General features: G+C 38.6%; 1 protein-coding gene across 9 annotated transcripts in view; it reads right to left on the minus strand.

Annotated features, from left to right (window-relative positions):
• Cpeb1 (cytoplasmic polyadenylation element binding protein 1) overlaps positions 1–22,121 on the minus strand; it is an 87,915-nt gene that overhangs the window by 57,724 nt on the left and 8,070 nt on the right. For 5 of the 9 annotated variants that reach the window (XM_060367447.1, XM_060367451.1, XM_060367446.1 and 2 more), the window contains exon 2: positions 10,193–10,367. In XM_060367447.1, the coding sequence (XP_060223430.1) occupies positions 10,193–10,367 (175 nt within the window). Of the gene's footprint in view, positions 1–8,805; positions 8,850–10,192; positions 10,368–22,121 lie in introns of all 9 variants that reach the window. The other 4 variants (XM_060367455.1, XM_060367452.1, XM_060367453.1 and 1 more) reach the window with 1 other exon arrangement.

Raw genomic sequence — 22,121 nt, forward strand, 5'->3', positions numbered from 1 at the left:
TAATATAGGATAATCATACTAAAATCTGTACACCTAAAGAAGCTAAGCAAGAAGGAGGACCTGGGTAAAATGCTCAATCCTCATTTAAAAAGGCAAACGGGATAGATACTGGAAAAGGGAGAAAACTGGGAACAGGACAGAAGCCTACCACAGAGGGTCTCTGAAAGACTCTACCCAGCAGGGTATCAAAGTAGATGCTGGGACTCATAGTCAAACTTTGGGCAGAGTTCAGGGAATCTTATGAAAGAAGGAGGAGATAGAAAGACCCAGATGGGACAGGAGTTCCATAAGTAGAGCAACAGAACCAAGAAATCTGGGCCCAGGGGTCTTTTGTGAGACTGATACTCCAACCAAGGACCATGCATGGAGATAACCTAGAACCCCTGCACAGATGTAGCCCATGGTAGCACAATATCTAAGTGGGTACCCTAGTAAGGGGAACAGGGACTGTCTCTGACATGAACTCAATGGCTGGCTCTTTGATCACTCCTGAGGGGAAGCAGCCTTACCAGGCCACAGAGGAAGATAATGCAGCCAATCCTGATGAGACCTGATAGGCTAGGGTCATATGGAGGAGGAGAAGGACCTCCTCTATCAGTGGATTTGGAGAGGGGCATGGGGGGAGATGAAAGAGGAGGGCAAGATTGGAAGGGGATGAGGGAGGGGACTACAGCTGGGATACAAAGTGAATAAATTGTAATAAATAAAAAATAACTTCAAAAGGAATATAAGAGGCAACATTGATAAATTGAATAAAAAGAAATATGTTGCAAAATTGAAAAAAATTATACTGTGCATACATACATAGACACACACAGGGCTCAGATAGAAAGGATGGATAAAACTCTTAAGGAGACTCTAACCAACTTGGTCCTGGAAACTGATGAAAAATTGGGTCAACTGCCTCCCCTTTCCCTTCTCAGGGCCCAATGTCCTCCTTACTGGGAGGGGCTTAATCCTTTGAAATTATGTTTAGGAGACCACCTCCCACCCTCTCCAAATTCTGAGATATTCCCCAGGCAGAAATGTATAATTACACCCGTTTTAAGTCCTTGCAAGGAAGGACTTTCTAAGAAGCTCACCTGGCTACTAACTGGACTCTGAAAAGAATCTTGCCATCTCCTGCCTCTGAACCCACCTACCAGGTTCCAGCCAGGAGATATGGTCTGAATTAATCGAATCCCTGACCAGACAGACAGATCCTGGAACCTGTCTGGAAGCAACTCTACCCAGTCATCCTCAGCACTCCAAGTAGCCACTGAGGATGATAACAAATGTCACTTGGACCTCAGGTTCCTTAAAGATAAAACTGGCCAAAGTTTACTCACCTAAGATACACACTCCCCCATCTGCCCCAAACTTGGACATAGGAATTCAGAAAAACTGAGGATGAGAAAGTACCTTTCAGGTAGACCTCTGCTCTCTTATGTCCCTTCCAGGGGTAGAACAATATGGGTCTAGAGGAGGGATGAGGGTCAGTAAATCAGACTGTGAAGAAGGCCTTCAGGGATTACAATTTTATGCATGCCCTGTCAAGGACAAGGTATCTGCACATAACATCCTCAAATTACTTGGATTGCTTTTATGTTAGAACATCTTTTACTAAAACGTGCTACTTCTAATCCAGTGGAAAGACACAACTCCCACACTCTATGTATACTGGTTTATGTTATCTCCCAGGTAAACGCCCATAATGAACAAAAAAGAAAAGCTCAAATTCGTCTTAACTCAATGTTAACAAAGATCAAATGGGCCCCAATTCTGGTCCTAGTAAGGGCAGGGATAGCTTGTGAAACTCCCATACGCACCTCAGCCTTGATTGCTGGGAACCAAAACTTTAGGGCACTCAGTTCTCAGCTATGCTCAGACCTAGGCAATTTGAAGAACTCTGTTTCCAAGCTAGAGAGCCAAGTTGGCTCCCTTGCAGAGGTAGTCCTACAGAACTGAAGAAGGTTAGGCATCTTTTTATGAAACAGGGAGAATTTTACATGGCCGTAAGAGAAACATGTTTTTATGCCAGGCAATCAGCGGTAATTAGGAAAAGCCTTGACATGGTCAGAGAAAACCTCAAAAGGAAGAAAGGAGACATAGATCAAATACTTGGTTTTAGTCTCTGTTTACCTGATCCCCAGGGCTGACCACCTTGCTGTCAGTGTTAGCCAACCACTGACTCTTATTCTGAACAGGCTAAGAGTACGGCCCTGCATCCGCAACTGCATGGACAACTACATAAAACAGAGAATAAACTCAGTTAAACTACTAGTCCTTAGGACCAACTATGGCCCTCCAGAACAGGAGAAGTCAACAATTTGACTCATGCCCATAAAACCAGTAGGGAATTGACAGGGCAAGACAGTGCAGAGGTTCCTCCATCTTGTATTCTAATGGAGGCCGTTTCAGGTTTAATTAGAATTTGATACCCTTGATGAAGAATCCCATGGAAAATTACCCAATTCTATTCTAGGACCTGAGGCCAAGACGCCCCAGCTATCTTATTTTAAACTGCCTGCTTGTGCAAACCTTCCTCTCCAGCTGTTTATCTTAACTTCTGTTAAAATGCCTGTACTACAAAATGAGATGCCCAGATGTGGTTTTGCCTTTTAAAGCCTCTTATTCTAAATGCTTGGGGCTACATTTGAGTCCCCACTGAATACCGGAGTGTAGTCCCGGCTGGCTGGAACAAAGACTTTCAGCTGGCTATACACGATGCCTGTGTGGTCATGTCTGGTGGGTTCCCATAACACCACAAATGGAAAACACTCCAAAGCTAAAAATTCTACCTGAAGATATTCCCAGCACTTAAGAAAATGCAAGATCTTGACCTTGAGTTGCAGCAGGCATGGGCTACTCGGTGACACATAATCTCAAAACAAAACAATCACCAGGTGTTTCATGAATTGGGAGGCAAAGGCAGGTAAATCTCTGAGTACAAGGCCAGCCTGGTCTATGAGTTTCAGGCCAGCCAGGATACAAAGTGAGACCATTCCTACAGATAAAACAAACAAGTGTACGTGTGCACACACACAAACCAAAGGAAAAATCAAAACAAACGCTTTGCATGTGATCCAGCTATACCACTCCAAATCCCACCCTACCCCAAATCAAAGTTAGCTTATTATAGAGAGATTTGCACTCATGTCTGCTGTTGCACTGCTCATGATAACCAGATTATGGAATTAGACTAGGTGCCCATCAATGGATAAATGGATAAAAAAATATAAATATACACAATGGGGTCTAATTCCATATTTAAAAAACAAAATGTTATTTGAAGGAAAGTTAATGGAACTAGAGATCACCACATTAACTGAAATCAAAGCATCACATGCTTTCTTTTGTCTATGGAATCCAGGAAAGAAAATAAGGGCCAGATAGTGAAAGGGACAGGCCTTGGTCAGTGTTATAGTGCAGTGAAGAGACACCACAACCTGGCAACTGTTACAAAAGAAAGTATTTCATTTGGGCTGGCTTAGTTTCAGAGGTTTAGTCCATTATCATCATGGTGGGTAACACAGCAGCACACAAGACATGGTGCTGGAGAAGTAACTGAGCAGTCTACACCCGGATCCACAGGCAGCAGGAGGAGAGCGCCATGGGACATCACTTGTGTTTTTGAAAACCCCAAAGCCCACCTCCAGTGACACACTTCCTCCCATAAGCCTACTCCTCCTAATCCTTTCAAATACTGCTACTCTCTAGTGACCAAACATTCCAATCTATGAGTGTATGGGGCCATTCTTATTCAAACCACCACAAAAGAATATTAGGATTGTGAGAAGAGAAAAAGGAAGACCGACAGAGAGGGTGAATAAGATCAAAGTATACTATATGTATATATAGAAATATCGAAATGTTGATGGATCCCTTTTTATTTTGTTTTTAAATATAGTATAAAAATCCTTCAAAAAATGTCAAAATAAAAACCCTTAGACTGCACAAAAAAAAATTTTTTTTGAGGGGTGGATCTGAAAGTAGTGGAAGGAATAGAGAGTAAATAGATCCAAATATATTGTATGAAATTATCAAGTATATATTGTATTTAAACTTTTACAAGTATTTCAATAGATATACAAGAACTCCTGGTAATGAGGGATACGGAACCTGCATCAGACATCTTCTGTAACTAGGCAAGGCTTCCAAGGGTGGGACTAGGACACTGGGACTTTGACCTACACTCTGTCCTGCCTGCAAGATGTGCTAGGGAACACAGACCTTGTGGGAGTGGCCAACCAACGACTAGTCTACCTAGAAGCCTGTGCTACGAGAGGGACCTATGCCCAACACTGCCTAGATGGCCAGGAACCAGAGACTGGAGAGCCCAGAATCCTAGGATAGAATCAAACACAAGTGGAACAAACAAACAAACAAAACAACCATCAGTGAAATTATTCCTAATTTCATACTTGGTGCCTGGCCCAATCATCAGCAGCTAGGCTTCCTCTAACAACTCATGGGAGCAGATGCAGAGACCCCTGCCAAACATTAGGCAGAGCTTGGGGAAACCTGTGGAAGAGGAGGAGGAAAACTGTAGGAGCCTGAGAGTTCAAGGACACCAGGAGAACATGGTCCACAAAAATCAACTACGCAGGACTCTGAAGGGCTCATGGAGACTGAAGCTACATTTACAACGCCTACATGGGTCTGCCCTAGGTCCTCTGCCCCAGGTCCTCTGCATACACGTTATGTTTGTTTAGCTTGTTGTTCTTATAGAACTCCTAACAGTGCGCGTGCCTGAGTGAGCAAGTATAAGGCAGGGCGTGTTCTCTAGCTCTTTTGCCTCGTACTGGGACCCCTTTCCTCCAATGGATGGCCTCGTACAACCCCAATATGAAGGTTTGTGCCTCGTCTAATTGCATCTTGCTATGCTGCGTTCAGTTGCTATCGCTGGGAGACTTGTTCTTTTCTCAAGGGAAACTGAAGAGGAGTAGATGTGGGGGAGAAGTGAAGGGAGGGGGTTGGGAGGAGTGGAGAGGAAAAACTGAAGTTGGGATTTATTACATGAGAAAAAAGTATTTAAAATGTATTAAGTTAAAAGAAATCATTAAGAAATTAGTCATAAAAAGAGTAATGATGAGAAACCCAATGATGTTCAGAGCAATGATCTCCTCACCATGTCCCATGCTGGGGACTGAAGCCTTGCACATTTCACCAGTGAGCTATTCCTCAGCCCATGCCCTGCCCCCAATAATTAACGTAAGTCAATATCTTACTTTAAAATTTTACAAAAGGTCAGGAAAACATTTAACATATCAAGAATATTGGTAATTAAAAAGATTAAAGAAAGTATTACATTAAAATGTATACCAATGAATTAACAATCTAAAGGTAAGAGACATTCTTAGAACAATTCAGCTTACCAAAAGTCAGAATACTAAGACTAATACTTCTGTATCTATTTAAAGAATGCAATCTATCACTTAAATTTACCTTACAAATAAAAAAGCACATTCAGATGGTTTCATCAGTAAATTTCTCCAAAACTTAAGCACTCAGAAAAATTTTTATACAGACTCTTAGAAGGAACAAATTTCTAATTTGTTTCAAGGAGCTAACAGGACTGACATCAAGGATACATTAAGGGCAACTACAGGATAATTTCTAAAGTGCATGAACACAAAAATCCTAAGGATAACATGTACAAAAATCAAGTTTAGCAACATGCTGAAGTAAAATATATCATTGAGAATTTGGATTTACTGAAGGGATGCAAATCTGGTTTTTCATGTTACCCTTTCTGGAATGTTCACACGGTTATATGTTCACACAGTAAGAATATGTTCACTCGCGAGTTCATTTCAATTTGCTTTCTAGTCTTTTTTTTTCAATACTGGAGATTGAACTTGGGTGCTAGGCACTGAGACATACCACTGTCCTAGGAGTGAGCTAAGTCAAATAAATTAATGTCACTTAAAACTCCATCTAATACCTGGGCATGGGAACTCACACCTAGAATTCCAGCCTCAAGAGGCAGAGACAGAGGATGCTATGAACTCAAGGGCAGCCTGCGCTACACAGCCAGCTCCAAGCCAGCCAGGGACACATAGCAAAACTCTTCAAGAAAACAAAACAAAAACAAATTCATGATTTTTCTCTAAAAACCTGTTCAGAAAACTGAAAATTTCCTCAATCACTTAAAGAATATCCACAAGCTCCAGTATACCTACTAGTAAAATGCTCAAACCCTCAACACCCGTCAGTCCTCCCCAAGACTACAAAGTAAAACAATAAATAATGCTTACATTCTCATTCCTAATTAACCCTGATTACAAGAGAGAAAGTTATTACAAAAAGGAAAATAAAAAGATCCGAAATAATCATAATCCTCAGACAAGGTAATTATATATAGAAGCTCTGGAACACCCTATAAAGAAGTAGATATTAGCATTTATAAGTGAACCTAACAACATTATTAACTACAGTGTCAATGTATAAAAGCTTATCTTCCTATATACTAGCAAATACAGGCAGATACGTAAAGATGGTTCAGAGGTTAAGAGTTTTCCCTGCTCTTGAAAAGGATCAGAGTTTCATTCCCATCACTCATAGGCAGCTCACAACTGCTCATTATTTTCAGCTCCAGGAAACCTGATGCCCTCTTGTGGCTTCTTCAGTTGTGCATACACATAGGGTATATAATCACACAAACACACATGCACATAAATAAAAAGAAATCTTAAGATATTTAAGTATCGGGGAGAAGGACCTCCCCTAGCAGTGGACCTGGAAAGGGACAGGAAGGAGAGGAGGGAGGGAGGGTGGGATTGGGAGGGAATAAGGAAGGGGGCTACGGCTGGGATACAAAGTAAATGCCCTGTGATTAATATTAAAAAATAAAAATTAATTAAAAAAAGAAATTTAAGTATCATTTACATTATTAATTAAAAGATCAAAGTTTTCCAAAGATAACACACAAATATATCCTTGAAAAGGGCAAAGTTTAACTATAAAATGAAAATGCTAACTATAAATAGCAATAAATTGGAATGACCTTAAAATGAATAACTTATGTTCACCAAGAGACAACATTAGCCAGTCAATTTATTCACTGCAGAATAAATCAGAATACCTACAGCTCTTGGGTTAAAAGCTATTGTTCTAAGACCAGAGTTTGTTTCCCAGCACCCTGTTTCCTAGCACCCACATCTGGCAGCTCACAACTACATTGTAACTTCAGTTCCGGGGGATCCAACATCTCTGGCATCCATGAATACCTGCATTTGATAAGTGTACACACACATTTTAAAATACAATAAATTAAAAATACCAACAACAAATGCTAACTGCAATGTGAACAAAAAGTAACCTCTCATACAGTGCTGGTGGGAATATAAGATTACATAGCCAACACAGAAATATAGCAGTTCTTCAAAAACAAAAAAAAACCTAAAAATATATTTACCCCATGACCCGGCTCTACTACTTCTGGATATTTACTGCACACCAATGTTTATTGCAGCACTGCCCATAGCAGCAAAGTCAGAAAGCCACCTAAGTGTCCAACAGCAGACAAATGGATAAAGAAGTGGATTTACAAACACAGTCTAATTCTTTCAGTCATAAGGAATGAAGTTATGTTGTCTGCAGGAAAACTGATGCAACTTAGGATAAACATATTAAATGAATTAATCCAGTCTCTGTCAGACAAATCTTTTATTTCATATAAAGACCCTATATTTTGTACAGATACATACAAATCACGTATGCATATATGACATGAACTAGAAACAAAACTATCTAGGAGGATTAAAGGAACTAATGGGGGGAAAGGCTGGGGGAAGGTATGGAAAGAAATATGCCCAATATATAGCGAATACTTATATGAAAATGCCACAATAGCAAGTACAATGAATATATGCTATGGGAGTGTTTGGTTTTGAGAAATCTTTTGAAACAAAATGTGTATTACCTTCATGGCTTTGGAACCACCATTCTAAAGGACAATTCAACAACCTTGCACCAACTGAAAAATAATTTATCAACTAGAAAGTTTTTATGTGTGACTGAAGCAACTCACTGAGGCTTAAGCCACTGGTGATGGTCATTCTTTATTCTTTTCTACTAGGAATTAATCCCAAGGCTGTGTATACACTAAGCACTCACTCTACCACTAAGTTATATTCTTATCCCAAGTCTTACTAGAAAATATAATCAGTTTTCTTAGAGAGTAAAAGAACACGTATTAGAAACTTAAGAAACTGCCATGAATTTTAAACTCACTGTAAGTTAATGGAGAGCTTAGTTAGCTCAAAAAGTTGGTAGAGACAGCATCCAGACTGTCAAATACCCCTTTCTTCTGTACCTTCCTGTACAATTTAACAGAAATAAATTCTACAGACACCTTTTTCATTTTTGTACTTGAGACAGGGCCTCACTCAGTAACTCAGGCTAGCCTTGAACTCATGACAATACCCGTCTAGCCTCCCAAGAGCTGAGATTATAGGTGATCACTACCACATCCAGCTTCAGTTTTATTCTTTTTAAATTTATTTATGTATTTTATTCCATGCGTATTTGTGTATGCCTGAGTGCACGCATCATATGTGCAGTGCGGATGAAGTCAGAAGAGGGCTTTGGAAGCCCTTGGAACTGCACTTAGAGGTTGTGAGCCACCATCTAGGGGCCAGACCTGGAGTCTTCAGCAAGGGCAGTAAGTGCTCTTAACTGCAAAGCCCTTCAGTTCTATTCTTCAAGAGTTTTTCCTCCAAATGTTTAGCTACTTAACGTTCATAGACCTCTTCATGGGAATTATTTCCAACACCAAATTTAAAAACATTACAGAATTTATAACTAAAGAACAGTACTTGCCAGTCATTCTGGGAAACTGTTGCTCTTTTTTTCCAAAGGCCATTCTAAAAAAAATAAAAGATGCTTTCTTTCTTCTAAAATGACTCAAACAAAACATTTCCTCTATATTCTCAAAACATCTTTGCAACTCCCACAAAAGATTATGAAACACTGTCAAGGGCATCCATACTTTCTTGGCAAGAGTTATCTTTAGGAGCTTTCCCTTCCCCTACTGATCAGTAGTCTTCTACATACGGGAAAACTACATATACATATATTTAAGCACTCAAATATACACACAAAAGTAATTTTTTTAAGTTAGAGTTGAAATATTTAATATTATCTTAACATATATAAAAATACTGCCTTGTCAACCTATACTCAGTATGAAAATATGTTAGTAAACTGTGTTCTGCCTTTCATCACTCTTGGCCTTATTCCTCTGAGCATAGGGTCTTTTACTGAACCTGGAGCTCACTGTTTTGCTTTGGTTTTGTATGTGTATGTGCATGTCCCCACCCCAGGTTTCTGCTAGACTGGTAGCTAGCAGACCCAACAGCCATCCTGCTTCCACTCTTCCCTAGTACTGACATTATAGGTACATATGGCCAGATCCTATGGATCTGAACCTGATATGTTGACAACGCAGCATTTTATATGTTGAGCTAAATATTAAGTTTATTTCAAATCTAACTTTCTAAAAAATTTACTTGTATGTATATATGTGAATGATTAAATATATGTATAGGTACCACGTGTGTGCCTCTTCCCTGAGGGACCAGAAAGGGTGTCAAATTCCCTAGAACTGCAGTTACAGGTGTTGTGAGCTGCCTGATGTTGGTCTGGGAACCAAACCCAGGCCTTCTATAAGAGCAGCAAGTACTTTCCAGCCCAATAATTTAAACAGCTACCAAACATCTTTAGCAACATGACTCACATTATACTCCTTTGTGGTCCTGGGGCTAGAACCCAGACTAACAATCGGTGGTTAGGTTTTCTGTGTCTGAGACAAGGTCTTGCCATCTCATTCTGGCCTTGAAATGGCTACATATCCCAGGATGTTCCCAAACTTACATTTCCCCATCTCCTAAGAGCTGAAATTGCATGTCTGCATCACTACCACCCCTACTACTTCCCGCCCCCTTCATCCCACATATAAATACTGTTACTTTAAGTCTTTTTAATTCAACGCTTCTTGTGCATTACACAAAGCAGGTATCTTTATCCTAATCACAGGCAGTCTCCACACATAAGGGGCTCCAAACCATAAGGTAAACCGCGAAATGGGCAAGGACTGCCAGAGACTCAGTGTGCTCTCCACAGCTTCCCAATGGAGCCTCCTAGCACGCACTGCTTAGCTGCAGCTCTCAACACACCACATGCGTCCCAATCTTCAAATCTTAATTACCTGGCAAATGATCATGAATTCCTCGATTTACAGGCGTTGTGCAGACTTTACTGAAGTCCAGAGAATCATCCAAAATGGCATTTATTCTTCGAAAGATATTGGCATTGCTACATGTAGAGAGTGCAGGAACTTCCTGACTGTTCCAGCAATCCTTTATCCTTCCTGGTTTTTCTTCCTAGACATAGAGAAAACATGCTTAGGTTTTTCTATAATAATACAGAAAGCTATTTTCAATAATACCGTGAATAAGAAAAAAATAACTAGGACTTCAATTTATTATCTACATATCAAAACACCAAAATTAATGTTTATTATGAAAAGGTACCCAGAACATTGTGAGTACTACCTACAATATAAAGACATTTCATCAAGAAACTCCTAATCTAGCAGCACATACACAATAATTAACACGACATGGTTGCAATAGCATGAACTTCAGAACCATACAGACTTGGTTCAAATCTTCAGGATATCCACACTATGGAATACTGTTTCACATTAATATAGCACAATGTGGGTAAGCCTTGAAAATGTTAAAGAAGCCAGTCACAAAAAGATAACATGTTAAAAGAGGGAGAGGCATTTTTATCAGTGGTGTTGCCAAAGTTTCCCACACGCCTGTAAATGCTCACCTATGTACTAAACTCACTAGGCCACCAGAATAGAAAAATAATGTATCAAAATTGAAGACTAAGAAGAAGAGTGTCAACAGGAATGTGAGGAAGACAAGAGACGATGATGGAGAAAATTGCATAAATGTATTAAGATGTCATACTAAAATTCATGCTTTCTCTTTTAATTTTTTTGCGTGTATGTGTGTACATATACACATTGGTCACAGAACTGAATATAGGTTATTCAAATTTTCTTGGGGCTGGGGAGACGGCTTAGCATTTAAGAACACTGGTTGCTCCTCCCAGGACTTAGATACAATTCTCAGTACACAGCTCCCAATCATCTATGAACTCAGAGGAGCTCTGATGCCATCTTCTGGCCTCTGTGGGCATGTCAGGCAGATGGTGCATGGGCATTCCTGTAAGCAAAGCACTCACATGCATTAAAACTAAACAAAACAAAAACATAGTAATAAACAACTCACTGGTCAGACCTGTAATTCCAGCTACTTGGAAAAGTTGAGGCAGGAGGATCACAAATTCATTTAGTGAAACTGCCTCAAAATAAAAAGTAAAAAGAGTGCTTAGAGTTGGTTCAATTGTCTAGTAGTATGCTCAAGACCCCAGGTTCAATTCTCAGTACTACAAAGACATACCTATAGACACAACTGTTCACTGAAAGGTTAACTTTATGATATGGATTATCTCAGGTTGTTTGAAGTTTATGCTCTATCACTTACTGGCTGTGTGATGCTACCCTATGTCTCAGTTTCCCCCTGTGAAATGGGTAAAGATGACCTGCTGGCTTTTGGATGACTGTAAAGCATAGTGTCTGGCATACAGCAGTTGTCTAGACACTAACGATAAAATGCAGGAGATGTGGTAGGCAACAAGAATGGCACCAAGAGCATCCAAACAGAACACAGGCACAGGAAGTGCATACCAATCTGTTTACTAGCAGGAAAAGCTGTGGAAGGCATCGCTGGAAAAAACAATACTCTTGGATTTACAGTCTTGAACTGAGCCCTGTGTAAAAACTATTTTGGTGTTCTCTAGAAAATTTTAAGTATCACCACTGATCAGTACTAAGGGCAGCTACCTAGCTGGTATCATTCATCACACTTCAATTTCCTCACTTTCTACACTCAAGGCCACATACATTTTAAGCAATGACACACTGGTTGACAAATTTTTTTCTACTTTTGAGACAGGTTCTCACAGAGGATGACTTCTGAACTTCTCACATTCCCACCTTCCCTCTGAAATTCTACCAATGCCCTATCTTTAACTGCTGTTTGACAAATGCTAGCCTAGAATTCACTATGTGGCCTGGAGTTGGGGGAGGGAGGGAGAGTGGAGATACCAAAAGCTGTTCTCCTGTTTCGACTTTCCAAGTGAAGAAATCACAAGTATCAAACTCCACACCTATCAGACAGACTTAACTTTTTAAGAAGGAAAATCAGCTTAAGGAGGATAATCATTCAAAAAAACCTTGGGCATGAGAACAAGTAAGGAAAACTGCCACTAACTCACAGCTCCTCTCATCAGAACAGGACAGCATGTTACTTTGTCTAGCCTATTCAAATCAGGGTGATCATAAGAAAAATCAAATGCACTTACAGTTTACAAACTGTAGAATGGCACTGAATGAACAAATTCATATCCTACCTTAGCTTCAAGCTTTTGAAAACAAATATCCTCTGTAGCCTCTGAAGGCTAGTAAAATACTCAATTCTGTTTGCTAAGCCCTACTGATTCAATACCACTCATAAGGTCTTTTCACAACTGTGTATTTCTAAGATGATGTTTAACTTTACTTTGAACTTTTAAAGGCATGCATTTACAATTTGCACGTTGTAAGACTCACTGCCTAATAAACATTAATCAACTGTATCTATAGGTAATACCTCAAGGGGACAATCACAAGAAGTTTGAAAGTTTGGATAAGGAACTAAGATCTGATTATGTTGTAAATTACCACAACACAAGCTAAAAGCATTTTGTAAACATATTCAGTCCTTTAATATGCCTGACTTGGAAGGAGAATGTGCTGGAAGTTGGATAAAAGAGGGAGTCTAACGAACACAGAAAGCAGAGTGGCATTATCAAAAGTGTTCCAGTATGGTAGTGTCAGGTACCCAAGAGAGGAACCTGGAAAGACCTCAGACACCAGATTAAGTAGTTAACAATATCTTCTACATCAGAAATTACCAAAAATTTTAAAGCCCAATTAACAATGCAAAACCCCCTAATTTGTTTATTATAAAACAAGCACTTTAAATAAAATTTCAGTATCTTGGCCACATCTGAAGGCAAGATGATTAACTGTAAGTCTTAAATAGACTGATATCAGTTGCAAGAGAGATGTGGACTGATGAGAGGGGACACATGCAAGTCAGACTTGAGAGGCCTTCTGAGAGAAATTCATTCCTCATGAGGAAGGTCAAAAATGTGCATTATTTCAAGTAGCCTTAAAAAATCGAATTTAAGAATCTATCCAGCCACTCTGCCTCATATTCCCAAACTGGACAAATGTCACATGGCATGCCTCCTTCCTTCTCTTATACAGCACAAATTAGAGGTCTTATTTAAGGAGGCTATGTAATTAGAATAAAAATAAGAAAGATATTCAATTTATATCCTAAATAGCTGAACTTAACAGTAAGTATAGCAATGTTTGCCATGTATAACCACATGGGGGTGGAAGGCAAGTGGACCAGCACTGTTAGATAGAGAATAGTCCTACCACTTTCCTCATGTGTACATTACACATGAAAGTTTAATACTATGGCATATGTGGGGGGGGTCTGAATTAATACACATATAGTACTTACCACAGTGCTTGGCACCTAGTTATGTGCTGAGTGAATTAACACTATCAGTACTAGCATTATTACACCACGAGTCAGAGCAATACAGGCATCTTTGAAGAAAGGATCCATGTGCTCATTAAATGAGGAAAAAAAATGTATTTAAAAGCTAAAGCTTGATGACCCCAGGCCATTCTCTGCTTAGGTCCCCATTTTTAATCATTTGACTTCACAAGCTTAATTAAAATACTTAAGACATAATACAACTTCAATCCACCATAGAATAGACTGATCCTTTTAAAAACACCAATTGAAAGAATTCATTATTTTTTCATTTTCAAAATTAAAATATCTACTCCCACAGTGAGCACCACTGACTTCATATAGCCTATCTCAGTGGTTCTCAACCTGTCGGTAGCAACTTTGGGATTGCATTCAAATATCCTGCTGGGTGTGGCAGTGCCGCACTTGGAAAGCAGAAGCAAGCAGATCTCTTAGTCTGAGACCAGCCTGGCCTACCTAATAGAGAAACCCTGTCAAAAATAAAGAAAAATGAGTTCCAGTTGGTCTGAAGGATGCACCGTTTACTCCTCTGAGTGGGTATTTTAAAGCTCGAGTCCATGGATTGGAATTTAAAGAACCTTCTAAAAACGCTTTATTTTTTCCTGAGAATAAAACCTTTCCATTTGATTGTATTATTTTTAGCTAAAAGCATTGGTCTTGAACATTCAGGCATTTTAAAAAAATATTAAGTCAAAGTAACAGAAAATAATCTACTTAGATGCCTCCCAAGAACATTATACAGAAATGTACTTTGGCAATTGCCTTAAACTTATACGAAATATACAGTTGAACATTTACATTCAAGAGTTTGAATGTAATTTTTACTATGATCTTAAGCAGTCTTACATAAATAACCACACAGAAAAAAATCATTTGGTATGACAAATTAGGAGCATGTTTTCCTTGCAAAAGAATGCAAACCTAGCTATACTTCTATGCTTGCTTTAAGTGTCCATAGGAGGCTGGGCAGGATTGGTTCAAGGCCATACTCAGCTACACAGTAAGACACTGTCTCAAGAAGAAAGAAACACAAAGGAAAGTATGCAGAGGGTAAAGGGCAAGAAAAAGTAGTATGTGAGGAAGATAGAAGAGTATGTGGGGAAAATATACTTAAAATTACATATATATACATACACATAGTATACATAAATGTTTTTCATACCATTTATACACATGTATGTATGAAACTGGAGAAGAGAGAGGGAGGAAAAGAATTTATTTATTTACCCATCCCCCCAGTCTTTTAAGTAGTCTATGCAAATATATAATGAATAAAATTTATTAGTTTGGTACAAATGAAATTAGTAATAATATACATCATTTTAACCAAGAAAATAGCAATTTCACACAGCTCAATCTAATATTTCATGAATACCAAAAAACTTCTGGTTAGAAATTGAGATCACAGAAATAGATAAAACAGTCAATGTTTCAGAAGAATTCATTAAATGGGATGAGTAAATTGAGTTAGGAAAACAATCAAAGTGTCAGGAGTGGTTTCACAATGAAAACTTCGAAGTTAAGGAAAATTGAAAATGCAGTTTCAATAAGCAGACATCAGAAAAAACATAATAGGAAGAAAATAGTGTTGGGAGATATAAAACAGTATACATTCGAGGAAAGAAATGCTCCAACAAGAACTGAACAGTATCACCAGGAATAAAGGCTACCACATCAGAAAGAGAAAGTGAATCCATTAACAGACACAAGAGACCCTTGCCCTCTCTTCTTCATGATCTTCCATCATTTCTACAATGTCTTTCTCCCTATTGTATTAAGTATGTTCAAGGCTCTTCTACCTTAAAGCATCCTCCTCAATCTACTGCCCATTTCTTCAGCCTTATGACCAACCAGTATTTAACTCCTTTCAATCTTTAACATGGACAACATGCTGCCCCAAGAAAATTAACACTATATAGCTCCTAAATCAATGACTTCATAGTTGCCAACACCAAACAAGTCTTTCTTAGCTATTGGTGGGGGAATCCCATCCTCAACTACTCTACTGAATTCAGCAACCACTTTCTCCTGGTTCTTCCTCCTCTGGTTGTTTTTATGTTTCCACAGGTTGTATCTACCAAAAACCCAGTTTCATTAATTCTATTGCCAATTTGAGAAGGAAATGGTACAGAATACACTTATGAAAAACATAAGGGAGTCATGTCAGTTTTAAATCATGTTTGTACATGTGTTTATGTGGTTGTATATGTACATAGATGTTGCTGCCCATGGAGGCCAGAAGTTGTTGATCTACCAGAGCTGAAGTTACATTCATTTGTGAGCTGGGAACTCAACTTGGTTTCTCTGCAAGGGCAGAGTATTGCTGAGACATTTCCCCAAACCCCAAAAGGGAATATTTAATACCAAAATTGCTCAAAAGTAGTTGATCGCACATGACTGCTGTAACTATAGTAACACATACTAGTCACTATTAACTGTAGGCATCACTAACACTCCAATTTGATAAACTGTAAGGTTCTCCACTACCTCTATCTATAACTCTGCAGCAGTACCCAACAGTAAGAGCTGTTTTTTCAAGCTCTTAATACAGATACTGTAAGAAAGCTAGATCCATATTACACTTCTGTCATGGGTACTTTTGCCATTTTAATTATACTTATATAAATAGTAATGATTCTTTTCTGATGTTTTAGAAACAGATGGATATTCACTCACTTATTGTCTTCTGTCAAAGTTCATGACTACTCAAGATTTAAGTTTTGTCACAGAGAATTCTTGAAACAAAACTCCCAGGCTCCCAAGTTATGTCAAAGTTGTTTCCTGAACTGGTCTCTATCTCCTCTCCAGTGTTTCTCAAGCTGCCTGATGTAAAAAGAAGGGAAAGGGAGGACTGGAGAGTTGTCTCAGTTTAAAAGCACTAGCTGCTCTTCCAAAGGACCTGGGTTCAATTCCAAGCACCCATATGGCAGCTCACAACTGTCTGTAACTCCAGTTCCTGGGGAGTTACACATACAAGGAGACAGAACACCAAAGTAAATAAAATAAAAAATAAAAAAAGGGAAAGAAAATCTGGGATCTCAATTTTTAATCCTAGTGCTCTATTAACTGGGTGACTTTGACCAAGATTTTCAATTTAGCTAAGCATACTTTTTCATTTGTAAGAATGACCATCTCAAAATTCATTGTCAAAAGATACTGAAGTCTCTAGACAACTGGCCATCTAGGTCCTATTCATGTCCTAATTTGACATATCTCATATTACTTTTTTCTCCTGTTACCTAAGAGCAGTTTTCACACCCATCTTTCCTCACATCCTTGGGACCTTGTGATAGTTAATTCCTGTCACACATTCCTCTTTTCTGTGAACACGATCATCTCTTCAATGTTTAGACTGTTCCTTAGCCCCACACTCCCCTCTTGTAGTTTTCCTATAGCTGTTCTATAGAGAAACCTATTACCTTCTCCCATCTCATCTCTACCTTTGCTCATCTCTTTAATCCTTAAAATTAAGCATCAGATGCCACTGTCCTTCCCAACATGTTATGGAGTGTTTTAGTCACTATTTTATTGATATGAAGAGACACCATGACCAAAGCAACTCTTACAAAAGAAAATGTTTACTTGGGGGCTTGCTTACAGTTCCAGAGGTTTAGTATATTATCATCATGGTGCTGGAGCAGTAATTGAGTTACAGCCTGACCCTCAAGCAAAAGAGACTGGGCCTGGCATAGGCTTTTGAAACCTCAAAACCCACCCTCAGTGACATACTTTCCTCTAACAAAGCTATACCTCCTAATCCTTCTCAAATAGTGCCACTCCCTAGTAACTAAGCATTCAAATATATGAACCTATACAGCCTATTCTTATTCAAACCACCACAGATATGATGTCTTTTGCTTAGTTCAGTGTGGTCTATCAAATCCAATAGGCGATTCTTGAACCTTTCAGAGTACTTTCTTTCTGTATGTTCCCATTAATAGATTTTTGAAAAATACAAATAGGAAAATCTCTTGTATAGGATTAAAGTTTTCAAACATTTCAGTCTCAGAATTCTTTATACTCCTAACATTCCTAGGGCTGGATCTTCAGAGCTTGTATGCAGATAGATTCTACCTTTCATTATTTTCTCATTAAAACCTTTTTGTGCCATTGCTGCAGTATTTAAACTGTGCCAATTTGGGGGGGGGCTTTCTTTCTTTTTTTTAATTAACACTTTAAAGTACTCCTGGAACTGGAGGTATAAACAATTAGCCACCATGTAGGTGCTAAGAACCAAACCTGGGTCTTCATCAAGAGCAACAAATGTTCTTAACTGTTAAGCCATCTCTCCAGACCTATCCCAACTTTAGTTAATTTAATAGAAGCTGAGTACACTTTATCTGATTCCCTGTTTAATCTGTTGACATGTATTATTTTGAATTATATTAAGAAAATCTAGTTTCAGATTAGTTCCTCATAAGCATTAACTTCTTAAAAGTTAAAAACAGCATGGCAAACCAAAGTATATGCAGTCATATATTCAAATACTATTAGACTAAAATTCCTAAGTCCAACTCAAATTTTGGATAAACTTTTAAAATACCCCCTTCTGACTTTATAATACTATATGTCAGTCATGTGGAAAATAATGGTGCACTGAATTATTCAGATATTGTAAATGTTGACATACTTCTTGACATCAGGAGTCTTTTAAGTATATGCTATATAGTGTCAAATATTTTCCAAATTTCTAATTTCTTCTGAGCTCAAATTTTATCACTGGCAACAAACACACACTGTCAGTCATTTTCTAATGGAGAGACTAACACATTTAGTTCATTTAAAAAAAATCTGTCTTACAAATACCCCAAGCTGAACAGCCATCGTTTATCAGTGTTCTTTCAACTAAGGGATGTGCTTTTATTGATATAAAATCATAGAAATACTTTGAAACCACTCTACTTGGATATGAAACAGTATTTTCCACTAGCATCCCACTTGTCACACTACACCCTTAAGAATTAGCTTGATTTTTTATTGCATCCTAAAAAACATTTTTATGTGAAAGTGACTTGTTGGTATTATATAATAATACAACGATGTATGCCACAATTTAATAGCACTGCCATGATTCCGAAGGTGCTAGTGGCTGTACTTACCACTGCCACTTCTGCATCATCATAGCAAACACAAACACAGTTTAAAAGCAACTGATGGGACCAAGTGTAGGGCACATGCCTATAATCACCTGGGAGGCTGACATGGTAGAGTCACAAGTTTGAAGTCAACCTGAACTATACAGTAAGTTTTGATCAACTTGGGCTATGAGAGGCTGTCTTGAAAGAAAAAGTAGTCTGTGGTATCTTAGAATTATGAAACACTTGACTCTGGTGACTTACAGGGGTTTACATCCCTAGCACTGGGAATTTCTGTCATAAAGACCGAATTCCTTAACCATAACCTTAAAAAAAATCTCTTCATCTTAATAATCAACTTAGATTTCTTTTTAAAAATTATCTTAATTGAAAGATAACACACACCCAGTAAAAGGTATGAGAAATAAGCACACAACATAATAAATGTTGACGTATTTATATAAATCTGAGTACCACAACACATCAAAATAAAACCACTTCTATGCTGTAAGTTTTCATATGTGCCTCCCCATTCTCTACACCCTCCATGTTTGTCAGCCCATTCCCAAGGGCTTACTGTTCAGAACTGTGTTTGCATGCCTGTAGATTTGCCTATGTGGAAAAAGGTTCTCAACCCTCCTGTTCTTCAGAAGGCATCCATGTTGTTTGGGACAAGGTTTAATCAATGGCCTGGAGTTAGTTTTTGTTGTCACCAATTTGGCTTGTTCATTTGTTTACTTGTGATTTTTGAGTCAGGATCTCAGGTATTCCAAGCTGGTCTCAAATTGGCTATGTAGCTTAGGGTGACCTTGAAATTCTGATTTTCCTACCTATACTTCCCAATTCCTGAGATTACAGGCATTAACCACTACTCTCAATGTTGTGTGGTGCTAGGAATCAAACACAGGACAGCTTACGCATGATAGGCAAAGCACTCTACCAACTAGGTTATATCCTAGCCCAGTTTTGTCTGTTTTGGACTTCTTATAAATGGAGACATAGACCAGGTAATGTTGTTCTCTGAGGTCTGGCTTTCTTATTTAATTTTTTTTATTATTTTTTTTTTAGAAAGGGCTTCACTATGTAGCCTCAGGCAGCCTGCTATGTTGACCAGGCTAACCTAGAACTCAAAATTCCACTTCCTTTTGCCTTCTAAGTGATAGGATTAAAGGCATATGACCCCACGCCTAGGAAACCTGTCTTTTTCATTATTATTCCAGCACTGGGACTAAGCCTAAAGCCTGTGACTTCAAAGTGCTCTACTACTGACCTACAGTAGTAGAAAAATTTTACATTTTTTTTCCCAAAGGAGTCTACAGTGTCCAGACTGGCCTGCCTCAATCTCCTAAGTAGGTATAATTACTAGCATATACCAGGAATATAAAATGTCTGCACGTTAACAGATGGAATTAATCACAAGTAAACGGTACTGCTGTCCTCCGGCATTCATGGTTGTTTTCTGTATCTTTTGACTGTAACAAATCATAGCCATTGGTACAACTACTATCTGATCACTACATATCCTCCTAGTGAATTATCTCACCTGAGCATGGTCTTGGGGATATCTGACCACCAGTAACTAACTGTTGAGATTATCATTGTCTTTTTGTTATTCAGATCTTAATATTCACACTAAAATTTTTGTGACTATACTTAAAAAATACCATACCTTTCTCTGTGTGTGCGTGTCTGGGGCACATGTGTAAGGGTCAGAAAATAATTCCTGGGAACTGATTTTTCTCCCTCTACTGGGTGGGTCCCAGGGATCAAACTCAGGTCATCTGGCTTAATGTAAAGTACTTCTACCTGCTGAGCTGTCTTCCATACCTTGCTGTTAACTATTTTTTTGTATGCCTTTTTATAGTGAGATACATTTGCTTCTCTTGTATATCCCTTTGTCTGAAGATGTTACACTTCTGAATTAAAATGTTAGTGATATGGTACTAGTAGTTCTATAAAAGGCACCTTCTAGTCCATGCTGCCTAGATGAAAACACATTATTCCTTGTGAACATATCACGCCTTCCTCTCTAAGCTTGTTTTGTAAAAGCCTTTAATTTTTTACATACCTACCACTTACGTTATTTCTGTGTATATTTACTTTTACTTAAATAAATATAGCAGATAACTTGTTTGTGTGCCAATGTTCCCATTAGACTATTGACTCCCTGAAATCTGGGGCTTTCTTATTTATTCTGAAAGTGGCCCTTGGCACATGATAAGAAAGAAGCAAAATATTGGAAACGTTCGGATCCCCAAGTGTCATACTACATGAGCTGTTTTTTGTTCATGTGGAATTGTTTTTAACCCAAATTTACAACCCTAAATTCTGAAGTGACTAAATGACTAAGAGCTTTGACAGTAACAACAGAAAGACTGATGCTTAAACTCTTATCTTGAGAGGGTAAAGGCAGGAAGGATTCATGAAAACATTCTCATCCAGAACAGTCCACTTAAGACCAAGGACCAGGGAGATATGTCTAGGAAGAAGAATAACACTAGTGAAACAGAGCACCATAAAAGTAACAGGTATGAATACACAACAGCTGAGAAGGATGGTGGAAAAAGCAGACTGAAAATATTCATGCAAGGTAATGGAGTGGAAGCAATTAAGGGCCACAGGAAACATAAGGTATACAATTATATCAAGACTCAAGGAAGTTTCCATCACTTTCAACACTGAATTTCTCCAGCATCTTTCTGCAACAAACCTAAGTGTGATAGAAAACAAAGAGCCAACAGCCAAACACAGTCTTGCCTGTAAGATGGCACTAGAGCATCAGTTCTCAACCTTGGGTCACACTTCACACGGGTCACCTCAGGCCATCAGAAATATCAGATATTTACAATTCACAACAGTAGCAAAATTACAGTCATGCTGTAGTAACAAAAATAATTTTATGGTTCAGGTTAACCACAACATGAGGAACTATATTAAAGAGTCTCAACATTAGGAAGACTGACAATCACTACCCAAGAGTCTCAAATATAGTTGGAAAAAAATGTAGGCTAATTGGGTAAAGGAATAGGATTAAATTAGCTATACTAGAAGAGCAAAGAGAATAAACTAATTGTTTTAGACTTGTAAGCCTGAAGCAGGAAAAATGTCTCTGTTGGTACTCTGCTTGCTACACAGGCATGAAGATAAAATCCTAAAGAAGGTCCAGACAGCTGGGTCCCTGAAGCCCGTCAACCAGCCTAGCTGAATTGGTGAGGTCCAGGTTCAGTGAGACCTTGCCTGTAAGATGGAAAACGATTAAAGATGCCAGCGGTAGACCTCTAGTACACGTACACATACAAGCGTGTGTATACGCGCGCGCGCGCGCGCGCGCGCACACACACACACACACACACACACACAGCCTGCT

The sequence above is a fragment of the Meriones unguiculatus genome, chromosome 14 (assembly GCF_030254825.1).
Source record: "Meriones unguiculatus strain TT.TT164.6M chromosome 14, Bangor_MerUng_6.1, whole genome shotgun sequence".
Classification (NCBI taxonomy): domain Eukaryota; kingdom Metazoa; phylum Chordata; class Mammalia; order Rodentia; family Muridae; genus Meriones; species Meriones unguiculatus.